A 21,506-nucleotide genomic window follows, 5' to 3' on the forward strand; every position below is an offset into this window, starting at 1 on the left:
AAACCACAAAATCCCTTCCTTCTTATTCTTCTCTCATTCCGAAGAATGAATCATTTATAGGTGCGAATTTCTCCCTCTAGCATTGTATCCAATCTAATTTTCTCAGATCTATTTTGTAGTAGCACATTTTTCTAATGAAAGTCATCTAAATTTAAATGAGTTTTAAATGCTTTTGGTTTTTGACTTTTTTCTATAGTTTACACATAAAAGTTTTCAGTTTTGTGTAGACATGGAATTTGAGAGAGTGTTATTTTGTAATTTTGTTACCGTGTCTCAAGATATATATAGAATTGCCTGAAATGATTTTACCTGCATAAATAAATAAAAAAATCTGATAATTAATCCTACTTATTTATAGCCAAAAATGTCGACGGAGGAAGAAGAGCGCACGTTAGCAATAAAATGCGCCACGGGCGCCGTGCTTCCGATGGTGGTGAAAACCGCCATCGAGCTCGATCTCTTCCAGCTCATAAAAAACGCCGGCAGCATTTCGGCGGCGGAGCTAGCCGCTAAGCTTCCGACAAGCAACCCCGTGGCCGTGGCCTTGATAAGGTGCGGCATGTCGTTAACGGCGCATGATAAGGTGCTCATGGAGTGTTGGTAAGTCATCAATTAATCTCATCAAAAATAAAATTACTTTTACTTAGTATTAAGTTATACGAAAACAATTTAAATAGAAAAAACTATATTTAATTTATTTTGGTGGATATTTTAGTATTGCCGATTTTTATTGAAAAATTGACAAATACCATTACATATTTAAATGTCTAAATCATTGTAATATTGGATCTATTTCATTATAACATTGGATCTACGTATTATAATAATGAAATGTGCATCGTTATATGTCAAATTGCACGAATTACACTAAATCTTGCGAGAATAAGAGTACACTATGAAAAAACTTATTTTTTTAGCATAAAATTGAGATCCAATTACTTGCATTGGATTTTTTTAAAAATAACAATTCAGAATACAAAAGAAAGTTTTTCTGTCAAATTAACTTAATCTTTTGCTTTTTAGGACGCTTCAATTTGTGTCCTCTAATTTTAGTTGTGATACTAACAATAAGGAATTTTTTGAAGCGTTGGTGGTATATTTAGAAATACAAATTAGCATCTTTAATTGCATTAAAAATATCACTAACAATTTTTTTGTGGTATTATCATAGATTGATATATTAACTTTGACAGTTACCTTTGGTGGTTATGATTAATTAAATTTGATTTGCAAGTGGCATCCACTCTAGTAGTTCCTTATAAAACTATCAATTCTTGTTTTACAAAATGCGATAATACTCTAACTGGATTGGTCCAGCCCTCTACGATACTGAACCAACTTTGAACCTGTATATTTTGTCACATTTTCTATTTGATCCAAACATAATGTGGAGTAACTTAATTAAAGTTTTAGCCTATAGTCGACATGCGCTAGGGTAGTCCATGAGACTTAAATAATGGTCAAATTCTTCTTTTGCAAGACATTTTTTTTTTTGCCAACATATCTAAGTCTAACTAATGGAATATCTAACATGGGTCTAGGTATAGAGCATGCCGAGGAGATATGTTCATCAACGTGCCTAAAGCAGATGCAATTATTATCAAGGTATATAATCAAGTCAAGTTCAAAACGACCACGTACTATCTCCGTCCACAAACTAATGATTTGATTGTTTTTGCACGTGTTTTAACAAATGTAGAATATTATGCATATTTAGGGCGACGAAGATTGCGTCAGAATCTTGAGAAATTGCAAAGAAGCTCTACCAAGAAGCAGAGAAGTTGTAATTGTCGAATATGTCCTTCCGGAGATCCCTGAGAGCGGTGTGAAAGAGTTAGTCAATGTGATGATGTCGGCCTATACTTTAGAAGGTAAGGAGAGGACAGAAATGAAATATCGAATCTTGGGAAAACAAGGTGGATTCCAAGGATTGAAAAGTGTGCACTTCTTCCCATTTCTGATTCTTGGAGCTTTATAATTGAAGTTTTGAATTTCCCATTATATAAATAAAAACACCCTCAATGAATATAAATGATGTAACCACAATCAATATTCGGTTAACCTGAAATTAGTGAAAAAAATACTCCATCTCCCCTGATTAAGATGTCACATTTGTCGGAAGTTTTGAAGAATCTTTGATAAATTTATCTTTACATCTATTTATATTTAGCTTGCATGGTCGGCCAGAGTCATTTTGACTCCAACTCCACCCTCCCGGAGTGCATTCTCCGGGGAACCTCATTTAAATTATTTCGGTGTATTCTTTCCAATCCACTTTTTCTCTAATTTCGTTGGAAATCAAAGACAATTCCTATTTGATATAGCTATTTGGGCCAGTATTTTACGATTAAGAAGCAACTGCCTCTCGTTGATCTTAGTTACTGTAGATAAGTCTTCAGAAACACATCTAGTTTTAGAGTCTATCTTTATAAATCGAAAATAAAAGCATAGATTATTTTATCATTAACTATGACATGTTACCTATATTTGACTTAAATAAAAAATAATTATGATAAATAATCCCACAAGCTTATTAAGGCTATAATCCATTGAAAAACAAGAGAGGAGGCATAAAAAGTCAACGGAGGAAGAATAGCCGCCGGCGTTGTGCTCCCGATGGTGGTGAAAACTGCCGTCAAGCTCGATCTCTTCAAACTATCGAAAACGTCCGCAAAATTTCATTTTTTAAACGATTACTATGAATGTAAAAGAATGATTTTTAAGCGAATAAAGTTTATTATTAATAAACTAAAATAAATAATCCATTTTTAATTCTTCCAAAAGCCGCCATTGCTCAGAGCATCCACTATAGGAGCGGCGCGCCGGCCGGCCCGGAGGCGGCTAAGCCGGAGCGAGCTATAGTGGGCGGGGCGTCCGCCCCGAAGCGGACAGAAATGGCGGGGCGGATGGGCGATCGGCGCCGAGTCGCCGAGGACGCGCCGGCCGGCGCGCCGCCCTTTTTTTTTTCATTTTTTTAAAAATTCAATTTAATTTACCTATAAATACACCGCATTCCCCTCATTATTTTCACACCATTACAACTCTTCACTCATACTTTCTCTCACTAAAATTTGTGAATTCCATTGATATTAAAAATGAATAATTTGTGGAATGACGTGTGAAATTCTCTGATTCAAGAGGTGCAGAACCAAGCCGACGAGGAGAACGCGGCGCGCGCAGCGGAATTGGCGTCTGGCCATCCAACGAGACCATAGCGGAGCCGACCAGCGGCTAATGGCGGACTACTTTGTGGAGCACATCACATACCACACTCCATGCCGATTTGATTGAAGAGGAATGTGCACGTAGGGGAGGGGCGCAATGTGAAGAAGTGGTGTGGTTTTCTGTAGATTAAATTTTCATTGTATAATTTTCCATTTCTTTAATACGACGAAAATTTAGTATTCAATTTTGATTCATTTAATTATAGCCATTTTTTCTAATTATTTACATTCTGATAATTTTAATTACAATTAATTTAAAATAAACGAAAAATGAAATAAAATGAAAAGTGACTAAAAAAGTGGCGGAACTATTGGAACTGTCCGGCTTATAGGTGTGGACACATTTTTTTTGTTGGCGCAGCCAAATAAATTGAGGCCGTGGACCAAAGGGGCTGGCTATTGGAAGTGTCCTATAGTGGATGCTCTTAGTAGCTCAAGCTCCAGCCATTGTTTCCTCCATCTCCATCTCCAGGTACTCTCTCTCCCTCTCCCGGATGTCAGTTTTGATCAAAATTAGCTCTAGATTTGAGAATATTGGGTTTGTTAACTTGTTTATATGCAATGCTACCCTAATTGCGGGAGAATTGCTAGTGAATTTGTGCAATTTGTTATCGATAATAGCTGTATCTGTAGTGATTGAGCATAGGAACTTCAGAATTTTTTACGGTGAATTGATTCGTAGCTATTTTGATGCTTGGTTTTCACACAGGCCTTAATTTGTGCTTTAATTTACCTAGGCCATGAGAAATTTGCAGTGGGATTTCATCATGAATTCGAGATTTCGCTTGCGAATTGCTACTGTTTTAAGGTATAATTACTTCTCAATTCGCACAATTTCCAGCTCCATTGACGACGAAGCTCTGAGAATCCAATTCCTTCTGAAGAACCATTTCCACGAAGCTGCGGAATCAGTCGACCGCCGCCTCGAGCAATTGAAGCCCCCGCTGTCGCACGAATTGGCCCTTAATGTGCTGAAACGCCACCGCTCCGACTGGAAATCCGCCTACACATTCTTCCGCTGGCTCTCCGATTCATCCGGCTACTCTCCGGAAACCTCCATCTACAACGAGATCGCCGACATCCTTGGCCAAAACCGCCGCTTCGACGAGCTCCGCCAACTGCTCGATGAAATGCCGAGGAGAAAAAAATCGATGGACGAGCGAACATACGCCGTCGTGGTCAGCAGACTAGCCGCCGCTCACAGGGTCGATGAAGCAATCCAGTTCTTCGACGGCATGGAAGAATCAGGCTTCCGCCGCGATCTCCCCGCGTTTCAGACGCTGCTGCTGGCGCTGTGCCGGTACAAGCACGTGGAAAGGGCGGAATTCCTCTTCCGCGTTAGGAAGAGTGAGTTTGGTACTGATATAAAGACGTGGAACATCGTGTTGAATGGATGGTGCGTGCTGCGGAGCTTGCCCGATGCGAAGAGGTTTTGGAGGGACATTCTTGCATCGGATTGCAAGCCGGATAGATACACCTATGGCATCTTCATCAACTCATTGTGCAAATCCGGGAAGGCGGGAAGATCGCTGGAGCTGCTGAGGGCAATGTGGGAGCAGGGATGCAGCCCGGATGCGGCCATATGCAACACTGTCATCGACGGGCTGTGTTTCAAGAAGAGGATACCTGAGGCTCTTGAGGTTTTCAGAGAGATGAGAGAGAAGGGGTGCTCGCCGAATAATGCTACGTACAACTCGTTAATCAAGCATCTCTGCAAGATTCAGAGGATGGAGGTGGTGGAGGAGCTCGTTAAGGAGATGGAGGAGACGGGTGGTTCCTGTGCGCCGAATGCTTTGACGTATGGGTTCCTTCTGAGGGCTGCGAGGAACGTAGAGCAAGTTGACGGGATTTTGGAGAGGGTTAAGGACAGTGGGTGTGAGGTTGGAGGGGACTTTTACAACATGGTTTTGAGGTTGTTTGTGGGATGGGGGGATGAGGAGAGGGTGAGGTGTGTTTGGGGTGAGATGGAGAGGAGGGGGGTGGGGCCCGATCGACGGTCGTACACGATTGTTGTGCACGGGCTTTGTGAGATGGGGAGGGGCGGGGCTGCGTTGGAGTATTTTGCTGAGATGGAGTGCAAGGGTATGTTTCCCGAGCCTCGGACGAAGATGTTGGTGGAGGAGATGAGATACAAGTTGAGCGAAGGAGAGAGGGGGAGTGAGAGAAGATTGAGAAAAGGGAATGGTTTAGTTAAACAAGTCAAGAAAGCTAGGTAGCATTGTTAATTAGGGCTTTTTTTGTTTGGTGGATAGGATATAGCAAGAGAGTTAATTCGGGATAAGAAATTCAGGCCGAAGAGAGAGGATGATGGAGGCAGTAATGAGGTAGAAAGATGGATTTTTGGCTCCGTCCCACTCTAATTGAAGCATTTTCCTTTTGTGGATTACTTGCAATTTCGAACCTGATATAAGCATCTCGATCTGTAACTTGATCGAAGAAAGCTTCCTGTCGAGTTAAGCTGCGTGTTCTCAACAGGTTACGAGATTACAACCATCATCTCAACACAGCAATCTGCTTTGTCTGTTGATGCTGCTGATCAGATTGGGGGAAAAGCTGTTCTACATAGACCCAACCAAAAGGTAAACCGAGCGAATTTGTGACAGTTATACGTTCTCCTACGATAAACTGTCGTTCCAGCTAAACTTGAACTCCAGCTTCTTGATTTCGGAAAGTGATTCATTGCTACATACACGGAGTCGGGACGTAAAGCAAGGGAGATTCATAGAACTATATGGAAACATACATTCTGTTCTTAGCTGTGGTTTCTTGAGTGAAATGGTCTTATTCAGATTTTATCATTGAGCTACTGGAATTCATTTTCTTAATAGGAGTACTCTTTTGCACTAAATCCATTTAGTTTCTTTGATGTTTAATCTTGGTAGAAGCTTTTCTTTCATTCTGTGATGGCTGTGAAGTTGATGTACCTTTTCAAATTCTCTATATAAGTTATTAGTTCGTTAATATTGGCCTCGGTCGTGAGACAAGCGCCGAGCTATGGACCTCGCACTTGCACAGGGAGGACTCCTCGACTAGTTAATCTTGAGTTTGTTTTCTCATCTTCCTACAATTTTAGTTGTCATATGCAACACAAGTGTTCTACATTCCTCAAGTTTTGATTTCAAATATAGGAGTACTATATTGGAATATTTTTTTATTGCAAAATTAACTCAAACATTGATACCGACACTATAGTATATTCTACTATTAGAAATCTTATTGAATTGACACTTTTAAAAGAGTATATGCTACTCCAATACAAAACAATAAATAAAAGGATACTATAATGGAAGCCTTGAAATGATTGAAACGTTTGATTTCTACTAATTCAAATATATATAATCATAATATATGCACTATTTGCTGATTTGAAATGATTGAAACGTTTGATTTCTACTAATTCAAATATATATAATCATAATATATGCACTGCACTATTTGCTGGCTCAATACTTATTTGCTAACAATTAAATAATAGTCATTAAATATTTAAATTAAGGGTCTAGATCATTAGCCCCAGAATGTAAATACGAAAAAAAACATCAATAAAAGTATTAAAGTTAATTTACAACAAATTAGTTGTAACTAACTTTTAAAAAATATCTCATAACTTTAAAACACATATAACTTTCTCGATTTAAATTATTTTTTCGCACAATATATATCAAATTAAAGATAATTTCATATGGATTCTAACGAGATCCCACTTGCATATGTTCCGATGTCAAAATTTAAAAAAATTCAAAAATTTGCAATTTTTTCGTACAACAACAAATGTCAACATAATATATAAAATATGTTAATATAATACATGTAGAATGTTAATATAAACAATGTGTTAACATTCTCAAAGCATTGTGTTGACATTCTCACATCATTGTGTTTATATTTTCAAAACACTATGTTGACATTTTCATCCAAAACCCTAATTTGGTAGTTTTTTTTTTTTTTTTATTTTTTTCAATTTAATTAATAAAAACAAAAATTACACGTGGCAAGACAAATTGTAGAGCACAAGTTTTCCGAAATCCTATAGTATTAAATTAGTTATAGTTAACCATTAAACGATGAATTAGCAATTGATAGCTATGCACATATGTATTTAAAATTCTTTAACACTTATGATAATAAAGTGAGAAATGCTTAGTTTAATTTACTGTCACTTTTGGCATTGAAATACTAATACATATGCGTCAACATCAATGACTCGTCACTCATAACAAAAACGATAAATAAATTCTACCATACTCCAACTTGACGATGTATATGAAATAAATTCATTTTATTATGGTCATATTGCCAAAAAAATGATGAAGTTTGATATATTTGCAAAAGAGTAAATATAGCATTATTGATATTTTTTTAATTAAACAATGTTGTATTTTGTATGAATAGACAATATCACGTGGCTTATCGACGATAACGCTCACGTACGTTTTTCCAAATACTATATTTGATAAGAATTCATAAAAAAATCGTTAACAAATTCAAATTTTATACTATTTTTTTTTACTAATTTTAAAGTTGCTAGACAGCTAGAGGACCAAAATTTAATCCAATTCTGTTATTTTTACTATCAATTTATTCTATTAAAAGTAATAACGCAGTAACATCAAATCATTGATGACTTTTTCTAAATTCAATGACAATGATTAATTATAACAAATTAAGTTAATACTATTCCCATAATAGAAATTTAGTTTAGGATATTAGCTAATAGAGTCAATATCTTCATTCCACCTACCAAATAGTAGTACTATATGATAATCCACAACGCAGCCTATAATTTGTCATTTTCTTTTAATTTCGTCACTAATCAATACACAGTTATTTCCCTTTTTGTCAGTGTTACTCTTCTTAGAAATATCCAGTGTCGGCCACATAATGACAAAAGTTTCAATAGTAAAAACCAAGACCAAATTAAACGAAAATAATAAAAACCAATACAATTTGATGAGTATTAAACCAATTTAAAAGATTTTTTTGGGAAATGTTGATTTGACGCAAAATCCCCTCTAATAATTCATGATTCTATTAAAATAAAGTAATAAACCAGTTTGATATTTATATCGATTATTTTCATATTTTACATGATTAGTTTTTTTTTATGTATTTTATATTGAAACACGATTTAAATATGACTTAATTTAAAATAATTTAATATATCACTACATATTTTTTTAATAAGATTATTTTTTATATTAAACACCATCGGATTAGGATAAAATTAATGTTTTTATTAGATATCATCTCCAAATCAGATTAAAAATCATATCTATACCTATCATAAATACTTCAAATAACGTTCTTTCGAAAATTAGTAAGAAAATAATATAATTAATAATAAAACCAGATATTGTATATATCCATTCAATAAAATTATAACCACATATATACATATTGTGATTTACTCATCATAATCAGAGTTATAGTAATATATTAAAAGTGTATATTTTTTGATTGATCATTCATAAAGATATTTTGGGCCACTCTCTCTTTAAAGGATCAAAAAAAAGCAAAATCATTTTTTTCAACAACTAAGTAAAAATATGGGCGCATGCGTTTCGCTCTGTTTATCAGTGGATTCCAAAAACGAGAATCTCGTGATCTCCTCGCCGGTCAAACCGAGCTCCTTCCCGGTCAACGGCCGGGATCATTCCGCCGCCGTGTTGGCCGTCACAGCAAGCCTCTCTCTTCCCGGTTCCCGCGGCGGAGGTATTTTTTCTGCTTCTCCTTTTTTAAGTGAATTATGCATCAATTTTGATTAGTTTAAAAAAGTTTTGTTGAGAATTAAGGCTAATTCATTTTTTTTCAACTACTAATTGAGTAGATAATACTCCCACCGTCCCATGCTACTCGCACTTTTCATTTTAGGCCGTAAATTTGGGATTGATTTTTTTGTGTAATTAAAAAAGAATTTTAGGTGTAATGAGACATCACTTAATAAAAGAGCTCTTAACTTAAACTAACATATTAATTAAATGCATTAATTCTAACTTAAATTATAAATAGTGTAAGGATTTTGTGACGAGCCGAAAAGCAAACGTGCGAGTAGCATTAATTCTAACTTAAATTATAAATAGTGTAAGGAATTTTAGTATGATTGTTGTTTTTTTTAAAGAAGTTCATCAAATTGAAATTTGTCTGTGATTGGTGAGTGTTTTAATTTGGAATTTTTCAACAGTTTTTTTTCTTCAAATTCTGATTCATCCCACAATTTAAAAAATCAGTTCGAATTTTTTTTGGTGAATTTTATTCGGGAAATCATACATGGATGTCATTGCCTGAGTTAAATAATATTGCCGTCAATTCATTAAGAAAACAATGTTTTTCGTTGAAAAACATCAGCAATATATTATGTGTAAGCGACCGTAATTTTTTCAATTACAAAGAACTCCAAACATTATTGTTTTTCTAACTCATAAAATTTGACTTGTGATGATATTGTGGATGATGAAAAGTTCCATATTTTATTTTAAAAATCTTCTGACATTAATGGATTTAATATAGTTGTTATTAATGTTGCTATTATTATTGGTTTGGGGGTCCAACTAGATACAGGGTTCATAATAAATTTTCTGGGGTTGAAAATAAGGCTGCAACATTTATTTAGGTTTGTGACTAAATTAATTGTTTACCAATATTGTCACAATCATGTTGTTAAATATTTATTCATAAACTAATCTGTGATTGGTTTTGGTGAACCAGAATTAAGAAAAAAATAAAATAAAATCAGGGCTGTCTAAATTTGTAGTAGTATATATTTTTAAAAATCTGTTGGTAGGTATATTAGTTACCAGTTGGGATTGAGAGTGAAGCTTTTTGGAAGAAAAAAAAAACCAAAATTTTTTTTTGGCAACAAATCAAGAATACTTGTCTGATAAGGACAAGGCAACTAAAGGCTTGTAGTTGTAACTGCATTATGTTCATTTTTATGGAACGAAAACGTCCAATACTGCGGAAAATAGCCCTTCCGATAACAGAGCTATCGAATCTAACTGCTAAGCACGCGAACTAGTCGTTCTTAGGGGCACTGTGAATGATTATCAACTGTATCTCTTGAGTTAGTATAAGGGTTTAAGTAAATTCAGTGTGTTGATAATTTTATAGGGACTGGTTATTGTTATTGATTATGTTCAGTGTTTGAATTGTTGTAATGTGACTGTCTCTGGTTGTATTTCTTGTTTACTACTTAAAGTTTAAAATTTGATTTAGTTCACATGTTTTAGAAGGCTTAATATTGAGATTTCAAACTGTTTTTTCTTCTATTTGGTCTCTGCTTTGCATCTGATTCCTCCCTTTAGTGATGATTTTGTTTGCAATGGATGAGGCATTTTATCTTGAGACATTCCTTTTGTTGTTTGAAAAATTGAAGTTATCCTCATCTGATCGGAGGTGCTCTCGATTTCTTTCAGGTAGCAAGGATGATGCGTTCTTCGACTCACAACCCTGGTTGGAATCGGATTGTGAAGATGAGTTTTTAAGTGTCAATGGTGGTAAGAGATCTGTCTTTTGGAATTTCACATTTTTCGTTCGGTTAACAATACCTTGTTGGATCTCTACCAAGCAAAGAGTTTTTATGTTTATTATATCTTTCACTCTATCCACTTAACACACTAAAAAACACTGAATAAATTTCGTGTCAAAAAAATGATTCGCTTTGAATGGGACGAAGCGAGTATTTCCTAAGGCCATACTGCTAATACTACAATACATTTAGCTGAATCTGATGTGGTCATCGATTAAGGGGAGCCACTGACGTTAAAGAATTGATTCACGAGTTATGTTTTCTGGATCAACTTCACTTCGTAATCTAGTCTTGATGATGTATTGCAGATTTCACCCCATCTCGCGGAAGCACTCCTGTCCACCACAGATTCTCTTCCGGGAATCCAGCGGTGAATAAGCCCCAACCCGTACCTGAGCCTTTACCAGAGCCATTTCCGAACAAGAGGCTCTCGGAGCTCTTCCAAGAGAGCTTACGCCACCAGCAAGGTGGGGACAAGGAGGATGAAGCCAGCGAGGAGAGCGTCATTGCTGGAAACGAAGAAACGAGCGAAAGAAGTGGGAATGAAGCAGTGAGAGAGGAGCAGTCGGCGCAGTGTTGCATTCCCAGGTTGCGTTCAAGACGACCCTCAACGAAAGCACGGGTCGAGAAAGTTTAGACACCATTAACATGGTGAGAATCATATGTGGTGAGATACACAGGTCACCCACTTATAAGTTTTAGCAATGTGGATGAACTAGCAAAGTAAATATATTTGAGTATTTGACAATCCTATTATCTAAATTTTGTGCAAAGGGACATTAAGTTCCTGAGAATAGTATTTACACCCCGAATTTCGGTTTCAAGGTTAAGGTTATTTGGTTATTCGCATAACTTGATACAAATCCCACATCGTTTTCACATGAAAGTCAGGACCAAATTGATAAGCATATAGCACAAGGGATAGATTCTATATAATAGTCATTCGACACTTTCCCGTTGCAGATGCTCTTAGTTACTCCTTCGGTTCGTTAAATAATTTTTAAAAATTGTAATTATGAGTTCCTCAATTTCTTCAACAAAGAAGAGATAAACCAACAGAAAATCCACATTACAAAATCCTAAAATTCTATAATACAAAGAAAACACCATAAATCAAAGCTCAGAAATCCTCATCCAGCTTGAACACATGAGAGTCGCCGCCGTTCGCGTTCAAGCTCGACATTACCGACGCCTTCTGATACTCCCCGACCCTCTTCTCGAAGAAATTCGTCTTCCCCTGCAAACTGATCAGCTCCATCCAATCAAACGGATTGGCTACATTGTAAACCTTCCCACACCCGAGCGAATCCAGCAATCGATCCGCCACAAATTCAATATACTGGCTCATCAAATCGCAATTCATCCCCACCAACGCACACGGCAGCGCCTCACACACGAATTCCCTCTCAATCTCCACCGCTTTTGACACAATCGCCTTCACCCTCTCCTTTCCCAGCTTCATCTTCAGCAGACTGTAAAGCAAGCAAGCGAAATCGCAGTGCAATCCTTCATCTCTCGAGATTAATTCATTCGAGAAGGTCAATCCAGGCATTAACCCTCGCTTTTTCAACCAGAAAATCGCGCAGAAGCTTCCGGAGAAGAAGATTCCTACAACGCAGGCGAAGGCAACGAGCCTCTCCGCGAACGATTCCGATCCGTTGATCCAGCTCATCGCCCAATTCGCTTTCTGCTCGACGCAGGGGACGGTTTCGATCGCGCGGAATAAGCGAGCCTTCTCGTCGGGATCCTTGATGTAGGTCTCGAGGAGGAGGCTGTACATCTCGGAGTGGATGTTCTCGATCGCGATTTGGAAGCCGTAGAAGGCGCGCGCCTCCGAGATCTGGACGTCCTTCATGAATCTGCCGGCGAGATTCTCTAAAAGGATGCCGTCGGAGGCGGCGAAGAAGGCGAGGACGTGCTTGATGAAGTGCTGCTCATCGGCGGTGAGGGAGTCAAAGTGGCCCTGGTCGGCGGAGAGGCGACCTCCTCCGCCTTCTTGTACATCTCCCAGACTTGAGGGTAGTGGATCGGGAACATGCAGAAGCGGTCGGGGTTGGTGGCCGGGAGAGGCTCTTCGGGAAGCGACGGCATTGCTTTGGAGATGGTTGGAGGTTGTGGAAATGGAGGATTAAGGGATTTGGATTTTGAATTTTGTGTTGAGATTTGGGTATTTTGGGAAGGGTATAAATAAGGGTTTGTGGGGATTTGGGGGTGCGGGAATTTGAATATTTTGGGAGAGAGAGAGACGACTCTTTTGAAATCGCGCCACTTTTTTAAAAATTTATTTTGAGATAAATGATGGAATATATTCTAATCTTTACTGATTTTAACAAATTCATCTTTCATCAATTGTTTATTGAGATAATTGTTTCTTAATAATAAATTAAAATTAAATGTTTGGTACTAGCCATGGTTTTCAATTTAATTGTTGGAGCAAAATATTACTTCACTTCACTTCACTCATCCGGAGTTATTTTTCATATTTTTTTTTTTGTATTTAAATATATACTGCAATTCACTTTTATTACATTTTTTATAATTACATACAACATTCTAATCCTAATTTTATCACTCATTTTTCTTTAGATATTTTAAACTCTAAGTTGAGTCAAAGTTAGAGAAGTGGTGGCAGACGAAGGGAATATGTTTGAACGGACCCTCAAGATATGAATGAAATTGATATAGCAGTAATTAATAAATACTGTGATAAAACTTATTACTTTCAGTGATTTGGTAGTATTGTTAATATCGGTAAAAAAAAGTCCAAAATCAATTTAATTATCAACCCTTTATTTTTTATTGGGATTATGATGTTCAATTTGAGGGGAAGCTAAAGCTTGCGAGGGAAGGTGTTAGGGGAAATTATTTGCGAAGCCTGCATTTATTGTGCTTTGAATATGAAATTTTTAGTGAGTAAATATAGCTTCCGAAATTTATTTCTCAAAGGGAGGACTTATGAGTATTGAGTATATTGGTAAAGAAACACAGAGGTTCACAATTACTGTTAATTAATTATCATCAGAAAATAAATTGGAAAATTATCTCAAAGGGAAGACTTATTAGTATATTGCCATTTTGGTTTATCATAACTTAAAATACGTTTACTACTTTTATTATTAGTAATTAAATGATACATACGGCATTTTGAAAATGTGTTGGTGAAATATAGTAAAAGTGTAAACGGCCTTATTTATCATAGTTTCTTTTTGGAAGTAATTAAAATTTGAAACCATAGTTTTTAGACAAGGTTGGATGGATTTTTGAATATTTGAATGAAGCTTGTGAGGAGGGAATGTATATGGAGACTTTGGATTTGCGGAATATGGCCCGTAACGTAACGCTATTTTGTTTGAATTCAAACTGTAAGGATACGAAAAATACTCATACTATTTGTACAAAAAAATACTACTTGAACAACAATTGAAATTGATGAACATAAAATGAGTTTGATTTAAGGGATGCATAATTAGAATTCAGAAAGCTCAATAGACTGGAAGATGTATTGAAACGTTTCAAAGGTTGAAACGTTACTAATTGTATTACAAGCAAAAGTGAAAATAATTGTAGTTAAACTAAGTGCTCAACTAAAACTTGTCAGCCTTACATCAAAGATTTTCAGAATTTTGGTATTACTTTGAAAACTTGTTGCGAGCTCCTACGGAGTCTGAATTCACTGGTTTCACTAGTAAACCCACAATATACTCTACTAACATTATACTCCGTATTATATTATCAAATAATAAAAATAGACTCATGTTTTACTAACTTTTATTTACAAAGGCAAATACTTTTTTAATAGTGGGACTGACCAGAGGGAGTGTAGCTATGATCCATGTAAATTAAAAAGTACATATCCCATAGGATAAGTGCAGCATTTTTTGTGGATTTCAAGATGCCACGTATGCATCCTTCACAATACAAGATTGCTTTTCTATCTATTACAGTTCTTCATTTTCATTCACATAGAGAGAGAGTTGTTAATCATGGCTTCTTATGGAGCTCTGGTTTCTCTTATGCATATCATCGAAACCCTCGACAAACATCCTTCTCCTCCCATTTCTACCGACGAAAAACAAGTTCAATCTCTCACTCAAAATATTACCTTATTATAATTCACATAGAGAGAGAGAGTTGTTAATCATGGCTGCTTATGGAGCTCTGGTTTCTCTTATGCATATCATAGATACCCTCGACAAACATCCTTCTCCTCCCATTTCTATCAACCAAAAACATGTTCAATCCCTCACTCAAAACATTACCTTCTTGCATGAGTTTCTTGATTGCTATATTTCCCCTTTTGCTGATAGCCACGATGCTGATCCATTGGAGCGTCGCATTGCTGATGCAGTTTACGCGGCTGAGGATCTTATCGAATCACATATTGTTGATCAAATTCACAGTGGATCCACAATCGTTACAGATCATGAATTCTATCACAATCTAAAGAAAGTGATAGAAGAAATGGATCTGATCAACAAAGAGGTGAAGAGCATTGCAGTTGAAGCTCAGACCAAGCAGAAGCCCGTTGCTGCCTTGTCGGCGTCTTCTTCCAATGTGAAAGAGAACGTGATGGTGGGCTCAGACGAAGTGTTTCTTGACGTTTTGGATAAGCTCACCGGAGATCGACTCAACCGCCAGATCATCCCCATCACGGGGATGGGTGGCATTGGTAAGACCACTCTTGCCATGAAACTATTTGAGAATGCACTTGTTAAGGATCGTTTTAACATTCGTGCTTGGACTACAATCTCTCAAACTTATAATGTTAGAGAAACACTTAGAGAAGTTCTTTTTCGAGCAAGTGGAGGAGATTCAAGTAGTGATCGGAGTGAGGATGAACTGGGAAAAAAATTATACCAGTTTTTGTTCGGTAGGAGATATCTCGTAATAATGGATGATATGTGGAGCATAGAGGCGTGGGAGAAGATAAAATTTTTCTTTCCTGATAACCATAATGGGAGTCGAATAATCGTAACAACTAGGCTGTCTGACTTGAGTTCTCAATTGAACGAGTCTTGCATAGTTGGCATGAAATTTCTAGATGAGGCTAGTAGTTGGGATTTATTTGGTATGACCGTGTTTGGGAAAGAAAGTTGTCCAATTGAGTTGGAGAAGATTGGAAAGAATATTGTAGCAAATTGTAAAGGACTTCCTTTATCAATTGCTACAATAGGAGGTCTTTTGGCTAAATCTGAGCGCACAAAAGAATGTTGGGAGCATATAGAGCAAAATTTAAATTCAATTGTTATTAACAGTAATGATGGATTTTGCTTGAAAATATTGAGGATGAGTTATATCTTTTTGCCGAACTATTTAAAACCGTGCTTTTTGTACATGGGTGTTTTTGAGGAAGATTACCGTATACGTGTGTCAATGCTAGAGAAGTTATGGGTTTCTGAATGATTTTTAAAACCAAGGAGTGGAAAATGTTTGGAAACACTTGCACAAGAATATTTTAAGGAATTGGTTGATAGAAATCTCATTTTAGTTGATGGATTGGGGGTTACCGGAAACATTAAGTATTGTAAAATTCATGATTTGTTGAGAGATTTGTGTTTGAAAGAAGCTGAAAAGGGAAGATTTTACCATGTCATAAGAGATGATCCTCCGGCCAGTATTAGCGAACGTCGATTCGTTCTTAAAACTGCAGGGTTGTTAGGATCTTTGTCACATACTCGTTCCATAATATGTCAGTATGATAATGAGAAAGTTCTTCTGTCTCGCGATCTTCGATTGTTCAGAACATTCAGAGCATGTGATTTTGAGAGGAATTTCCTAGAAAATGTGTTTCTATTGGTGAACTCACGGTACCTTAATATCAGCGTTCATGATGAGTCCAGATTCTCTAGTTCAATTGATCTCGTTTGGAATCTGCAGACATTGATTATTTATTCATCTCCTCCGAACGATCTACATGTACCACATGAAATTTGGAAACTGCATCAACTTCGTCATCTTGAATTTCGGGGGGGGGGAAATGGTTTCTCCCGAATCCTCCTAGGGACGATAGTGACATTGTCATTATGGAGAATCTGCAAACACTCAAAGGAGTTGAGGATTTGCTCTTGAATGAGGAGGTGCTTAAAAGAATTCCCAATGTGAAGAAATTGCGTTTAACATACACTTTCGATCAACAGGAGGGAGAAAACTGTCTAAGCTATCTTCAGTGCTTCAGTAAATTGGAAAGCTTATGCTGCACACCCTTTTATCAAAGTGGTGACTTTTGGATGGGGATTAATTTCAGTTAAAGTATAACGGAGGGAGTGCCATAATTAAAGTATTTAAAATAAAAAGGATAGATTAGCTAGAATAACGAGCGCTACTATAAATAAAGAAATAAAATTAGACTAGCAAGAATGATAACTAACACTGTAAATAAAGTAAGGTGTTGATTAAGTGATAAAGCTTTAAAAAGTATGTTGATACGGACCCTAAACGCCCCGATCATGAAGTGGTGGAAGAGGCGTCGCGGGATTCTGACGACGGAGAGTCGGAGCACGAAGAGCAGCAGAGGACGTCCATCGCCGCAACGAGGCCAGTGAGGCTTCGACGACCACCAGAGAGGCTTGGAGACTTTGTCTCCAAATAGACTTGCATGTGTTATTTTTTTTATTTTATTTCCTTTGTTTCTTCGGTTATTTCCTTTCCAAGAATAATGTTTTATTTATTTAATTTACGTAAGTGTCGAGCGTAATTATAAGCTCCGTTTCGGGTTTTCTTTGTTGGTTCTTTCTCGAGATGAACTAGGTTTAGAAGTCGAACCAACCCTAGGGTCCTTAGTCTATAAATAGGCCTCTTGATCAGATTTCCAAACCATGAATAAATTTAATTATTGGCCCATCGCTTGTTGACAAACGAAAACCCTAGTTGTCGAGCTGCCCGACAGGACGAGAACCCGCGCACAGCCGACTTCTACCAGCCGCCGATCCAGTCTTGGACGCCGGAAGACAATCGGAGTTAGCAATCTTGTGGAGTGTGTGCGTTGAGAGTAAAAGACTCTTAACATCTGGTGCTTTCATCGACGTACTCATGAATCGATTTAGCAATAACGGGAAGGCAGTATGGGGCGGTCATCGCCCGGATTCTTTCGCGAACGGTGCTTCGCGTCGACCGAATTTTAATATCCGACATAATGATGTTTTTCAGCGGCATGCGTTGGACGAAGGGGATGTAGAGGGTCGCCCATCAGGCGATTCGCATCTCGGGGAAACGGTGAGTGGCAAGTTGGACCGCTTACTGGAGAAGATGGACAAGTTCGATCAGTGGAAGGATGAAACGGATCGCAAGTTCGAGAGTTTGGATCCACTTTTGGGTCGGGAGACGGAACCGCCTCTAGGGTTTGATGAGGCGGACGACGTAGAGTTTGAGGAATTATGGAGGCAGAAATCGTGGGACAGAGGGTGTCGTACCCGAAACCCTAATGGTGGATCTCGGGATGCCGGGTGGGAGGACCGTGGCCTCCGCGCTGAGAGGGGCAAGGGCGGTTTGACATGGGATGCGCCAGGGAATCGCTACAGGGGGCCTCAGGTAGGGGATTTTCATCACCAATTCGACAAACCAGGGTCGTGTTGGGATCCCCCCCATCGTTTTCACTCGTCTACAGCCGGGTTCGATAAGAATCAGGTATCGATGAAGCCTCCGCGTTTTGATGGATCCGACGCAGCAAACTGGATTTCCAGGGTTAATTATTATTTTGACCACGTTATGATGCCAGAAGCTCACCGCCTTCATTACGCGGTCATGCTATTTGATCCCCCAGCGTCGGAATGGGTTTTTAACTACTGTGCGAACAACGATTTTGTCACATGGCAAGCATTCTTGGAGGACGTGCGTCATCGCTTCGATAGACAGAGTTTTAAAGATTATTTCGGGTTGATAGCGAAGTTGACTCAGACAGGGACAATCCTACAGTATCATGATACTTTTGAGAGATACTTAAATCGGGTCCAGGGCGTCCCGGAATCGAAACTCTTTACTCTATACGTGGCGGGTTTAAAACCGGATATGCAGGAGCGTCTGACGTTACACCGGCCGAGGTCCCTCGCAGCAGCCATGGCGCTGTCTTTGGACTTAGCCTACGGAGTCAGAATTCACTGGTTTCACTAGTAAACCCACAATATACTCTACTAACATTATACTCCGTATTATATTATCAAATAATAAAAATAGACTCACGTTTTACTAACTTTTATTTACAAAGGCAAATACTTTTTTAATAGTGGGACTGACCAGAGGGAGTGTAGCTATGATCCATGTAAATTAAAAAGTACATATCCGATAGGATAAGTGCAGCATTTTTTGTGGATTTCAAGATGCCACGTATGCATCCTTCACAATACAAGATTGCTTTTCTATCTATTACAGTTCTTCATTTTCATTCACACATAGAGAGAGAGAGTTGTTAATCATGGCTGCTTATGGAGCTCTGCTTTCTCTTATGCATATCATAGATACCCTCGACAAACATCCTTCTCCTCCCATTTCTATCAACCAAAAACATGTTCAATCCCTCACTCAAAACATTACCTTCTTCCAGGAGTTTCTTGATTCCTATATTTCCCCTTTTGCTGATCCATTGGAGCGTCGCATTGCTGATGCAGTTTACGCGGCTGAGGATGTTATCGAATCCCATATTGTTGATCAAATTCACAGTGGATCCACAATCGTTGAAGATCATGACTTCTACCACAATCTACAGAAAGTGATAGAAGAAATGGATCTGATCAACAAAGAGGTGAAGAAGAGCAATGCAGTTGAAGCTCAGACCAAGCAGAAGCCCGTTGCTGCCTTGTCGGCGTCTTCTCCCACTGTGAAAGAGAACGTGATCGTGGGCTCTGACGAAGTGTTTCTTGAAGTTTTGGATAAGCTCACCAGTGATCAACTCAACCGCCAGATCATCCCCATCACGGGGATGGGTGGCATTGGTAAGACCACTCTTGCCATGAAACTATTTGAGAATGCACTTGTTAAGGATCGTTTTAACATTCGTGCTTGGACTACAATCTCTCAAACTTATAATGTTAGAGAAACACTTAGAGAAGTTCTTTTTCGAGCAAGTGGAGGAGATTCAAGTAGTGATCGGAGTGAGGATGAACTGGGAAAAAAATTATACCAGTTTTTGTTCGGTAGGAGATATCTCGTAATAATGGATGATATGTGGAGCATAGAGGCGTGGGAGAAGATAAAATTTTTCTTTCCTGATAACCATAATGGGAGTCGAATAATCGTAACAACTAGGCTGTCTGACTTGAGTTCTCAATTGAACGAGTCTTGCATAGTTGGCATGAAATTTCTAGATGAGGCTAGTAGTTGGGATTTATTTGGTATGACCGTGTTTGGGAAAGAAAGTTGTCCAATTGAGTTGGAGAAGATTGGAAAGAATATTGTAGCAAATTGTAAAGGACTTCCTTTATCAATTGCTACAATAGGAGGTCTTTTGGCTAAATCTGAGCGCACAAAAGAATGTTGGGAGCATATAGAGCAAAATTTAAATTCAATTGTTATTAACAGTAATGATGGATTTTGCTTGAAAATATTGAGGATGAGTTATATCTTTTTGCCGAACTATTTAAAACCGTGCTTTTTGTACATGGGTGTTTTTGAGGAAGATTACCGTATACGTGTGTCAATGCTAGAGAAGTTATGGGTTTCTGAATGATTTTTAAAACCAAGGAGTGGAAAATGTTTGGAAACACTTGCACAAGAATATTTTAAGGAATTGGTTGATAGAAATCTCATTTTAGTTGATGGATTGGGGGTTACCGGAAACATTAAGTATTGTAAAATTCATGATTTGTTGAGAGATTTGTGTTTGAAAGAAGCTGAAAAGGGAAGATTTTACCATGTCATAAGAGATGATCCTCCGGCCAGTATTAGCGAACGTCGATTCGTTCTTAAAACTGCAGGGTTGTTAGGATCTTTGTCACATACTCGTTCCATAATATGTCAGTATGATAATGAGAAAGTTCTTCTGTCTCGCGATCTTCGATTGTTCAGAACATTCAGAGCATGTGATTTTGAGAGGAATTTCCTAGAAAATGTGTTTCTATTGGTGAACTCACGGTACCTTAATATCAGCGTTCATGATGAGTCCAGATTCTCTAGTTCAATTGATCTCGTTTGGAATCTGCAGACATTGATTATTTATTCATCTCCTCCGAACGATCTACATGTACCACATGAAATTTGGAAACTGCATCAACTTCGTCATCTTGAATTTCGGGGGGGGGAAATGGTTTCTCCCGAATCCTCCTAGGGACGATAGTGACATTGTCATTATGGAGAATCTGCAAACACTCAAAGGAGTTGAGGATTTGCTCTTGAATGAGGAGGTGCTTAAAAGAATTCCCAATGTGAAGAAATTGCGTTTAACATACACTTTCGATCAACAGGAGGGAGAAAACTGTCTAAGCTATCTTCAGTGCTTCAGTAAATTGGAAAGCTTATGCTGCACACCCTTTTATCAAAGTGGTGACTTTTGGATGGGGATTAATTTCAGTTAAAGTATAACGGAGGGAGTGCCATAATTAAAGTATTTAAAATAAAAAGGATAGATTAGCTAGAATAACGAGCGCTACTATAAATAAAGAAATAAAATTAGACTAGCAAGAATGATAACTAACACTGTAAATAAAGTAAGGTGTTGATTAAGTGATAAAGCTTTAAAAAGTATGTTGATACGGACCCTAAACGCCCCGATCATGAAGTGGTGGAAGAGGCGTCGCGGGATTCTGACGACGGAGAGTCGGAGCACGAAG

At 37.8% G+C, this 21,506-nt stretch overlaps 4 protein-coding genes and 1 pseudogene across 7 annotated transcripts; 4 read left to right on the plus strand and 1 right to left on the minus strand.

Moving 5' to 3' along the window:
* Nucleotides 1-145: 145 nt before the first annotated feature.
* On the plus strand, nucleotides 146-6,072 carry LOC121778720 (putative pentatricopeptide repeat-containing protein At3g15200). 4 transcript variants are annotated; one of them, XM_042176124.1, is made up of 3 exons: nucleotides 146-600; nucleotides 3,962-4,032; nucleotides 4,109-6,072. In XM_042176124.1, exons 1-3 carry the CDS (start codon nucleotides 576-578, stop codon nucleotides 5,438-5,440), a joined length of 1,428 nt encoding a protein of 475 aa, XP_042032058.1. In that variant the 5' UTR covers nucleotides 146-575; the 3' UTR covers nucleotides 5,441-6,072. The 4 variants fall into 4 exon arrangements, with proteins under 4 accessions (XP_042032058.1, XP_042032057.1, XP_042032055.1 ...); XM_042176123.1 differs by having other exon boundaries at nucleotides 155-600; nucleotides 3,962-6,072; XM_042176121.1 differs by lacking the exon at nucleotides 146-600 and adding an exon at nucleotides 3,589-3,696 and having other exon boundaries at nucleotides 3,934-6,072.
* A 2,599-nt stretch (nucleotides 6,073-8,671) lies between these two features.
* On the plus strand, nucleotides 8,672-11,601 carry LOC121778620 (uncharacterized protein At3g27210-like). The gene is made up of 3 exons (XM_042176006.1): nucleotides 8,672-8,936; nucleotides 10,637-10,717; nucleotides 11,058-11,601. The coding sequence occupies exons 1-3, from the start codon at nucleotides 8,771-8,773 to the stop codon at nucleotides 11,384-11,386; spliced, it is 576 nt and encodes a 191-aa protein (XP_042031940.1). The 5' UTR covers nucleotides 8,672-8,770; the 3' UTR covers nucleotides 11,387-11,601.
* A 219-nt stretch (nucleotides 11,602-11,820) lies between these two features.
* LOC121778809 lies at nucleotides 11,821-12,886 on the minus strand (annotated as a pseudogene).
* Nucleotides 12,887-14,889: 2,003 nt separating this feature from the next.
* Nucleotides 14,890-16,152, plus strand: LOC121779278 (putative late blight resistance protein homolog R1A-10). Its single transcript, XM_042176585.1, has one exon. The coding sequence runs from the start codon at nucleotides 14,890-14,892 to the stop codon at nucleotides 16,150-16,152; it is 1,263 nt and encodes a 420-aa protein (XP_042032519.1).
* Nucleotides 16,153-19,156: 3,004 nt separating this feature from the next.
* Nucleotides 19,157-20,407, plus strand: LOC121779279 (putative late blight resistance protein homolog R1A-10). The gene has a single exon (XM_042176586.1). It carries the CDS (start codon nucleotides 19,157-19,159, stop codon nucleotides 20,405-20,407), a length of 1,251 nt encoding a protein of 416 aa, XP_042032520.1.
* The last annotated feature ends 1,099 nt before the right edge of the window (nucleotides 20,408-21,506 follow it).

Source organism: Salvia splendens, chromosome 19, assembly GCF_004379255.2.
Source record: "Salvia splendens isolate huo1 chromosome 19, SspV2, whole genome shotgun sequence".
Taxonomy (NCBI): Eukaryota; Viridiplantae; Streptophyta; class Magnoliopsida; order Lamiales; family Lamiaceae; genus Salvia; species Salvia splendens.

Bases quoted from the DNA above. Each gene is read 5' to 3' on its own strand.
- LOC121778720 (XM_042176123.1), top strand. From the start codon at position 3,965: ATGAGAAATTTGCAGTGGGATTTCATCATGAATTCGAGATTTCGCTTG.
- LOC121778620 (XM_042176006.1), top strand. From the start codon at position 8,771: ATGGGCGCATGCGTTTCGCTCTGTTTATCAGTGGATTCCAAAAACGAG. The intron at 8,937-10,636 runs GTATTTTTTCTG...GATTTCTTTCAG, and splicing joins TCCCGGTTCCCGCGGCGGAG to GTAGCAAGGATGATGCGTTC. The intron at 10,718-11,057 runs GTAAGAGATCTG...GATGTATTGCAG, and splicing joins GTTTTTAAGTGTCAATGGTG to ATTTCACCCCATCTCGCGGA.
- LOC121779278 (XM_042176585.1), top strand. From the start codon at position 14,890: ATGGCTGCTTATGGAGCTCTGGTTTCTCTTATGCATATCATAGATACC.
- LOC121779279 (XM_042176586.1), top strand. From the start codon at position 19,157: ATGGCTGCTTATGGAGCTCTGCTTTCTCTTATGCATATCATAGATACC.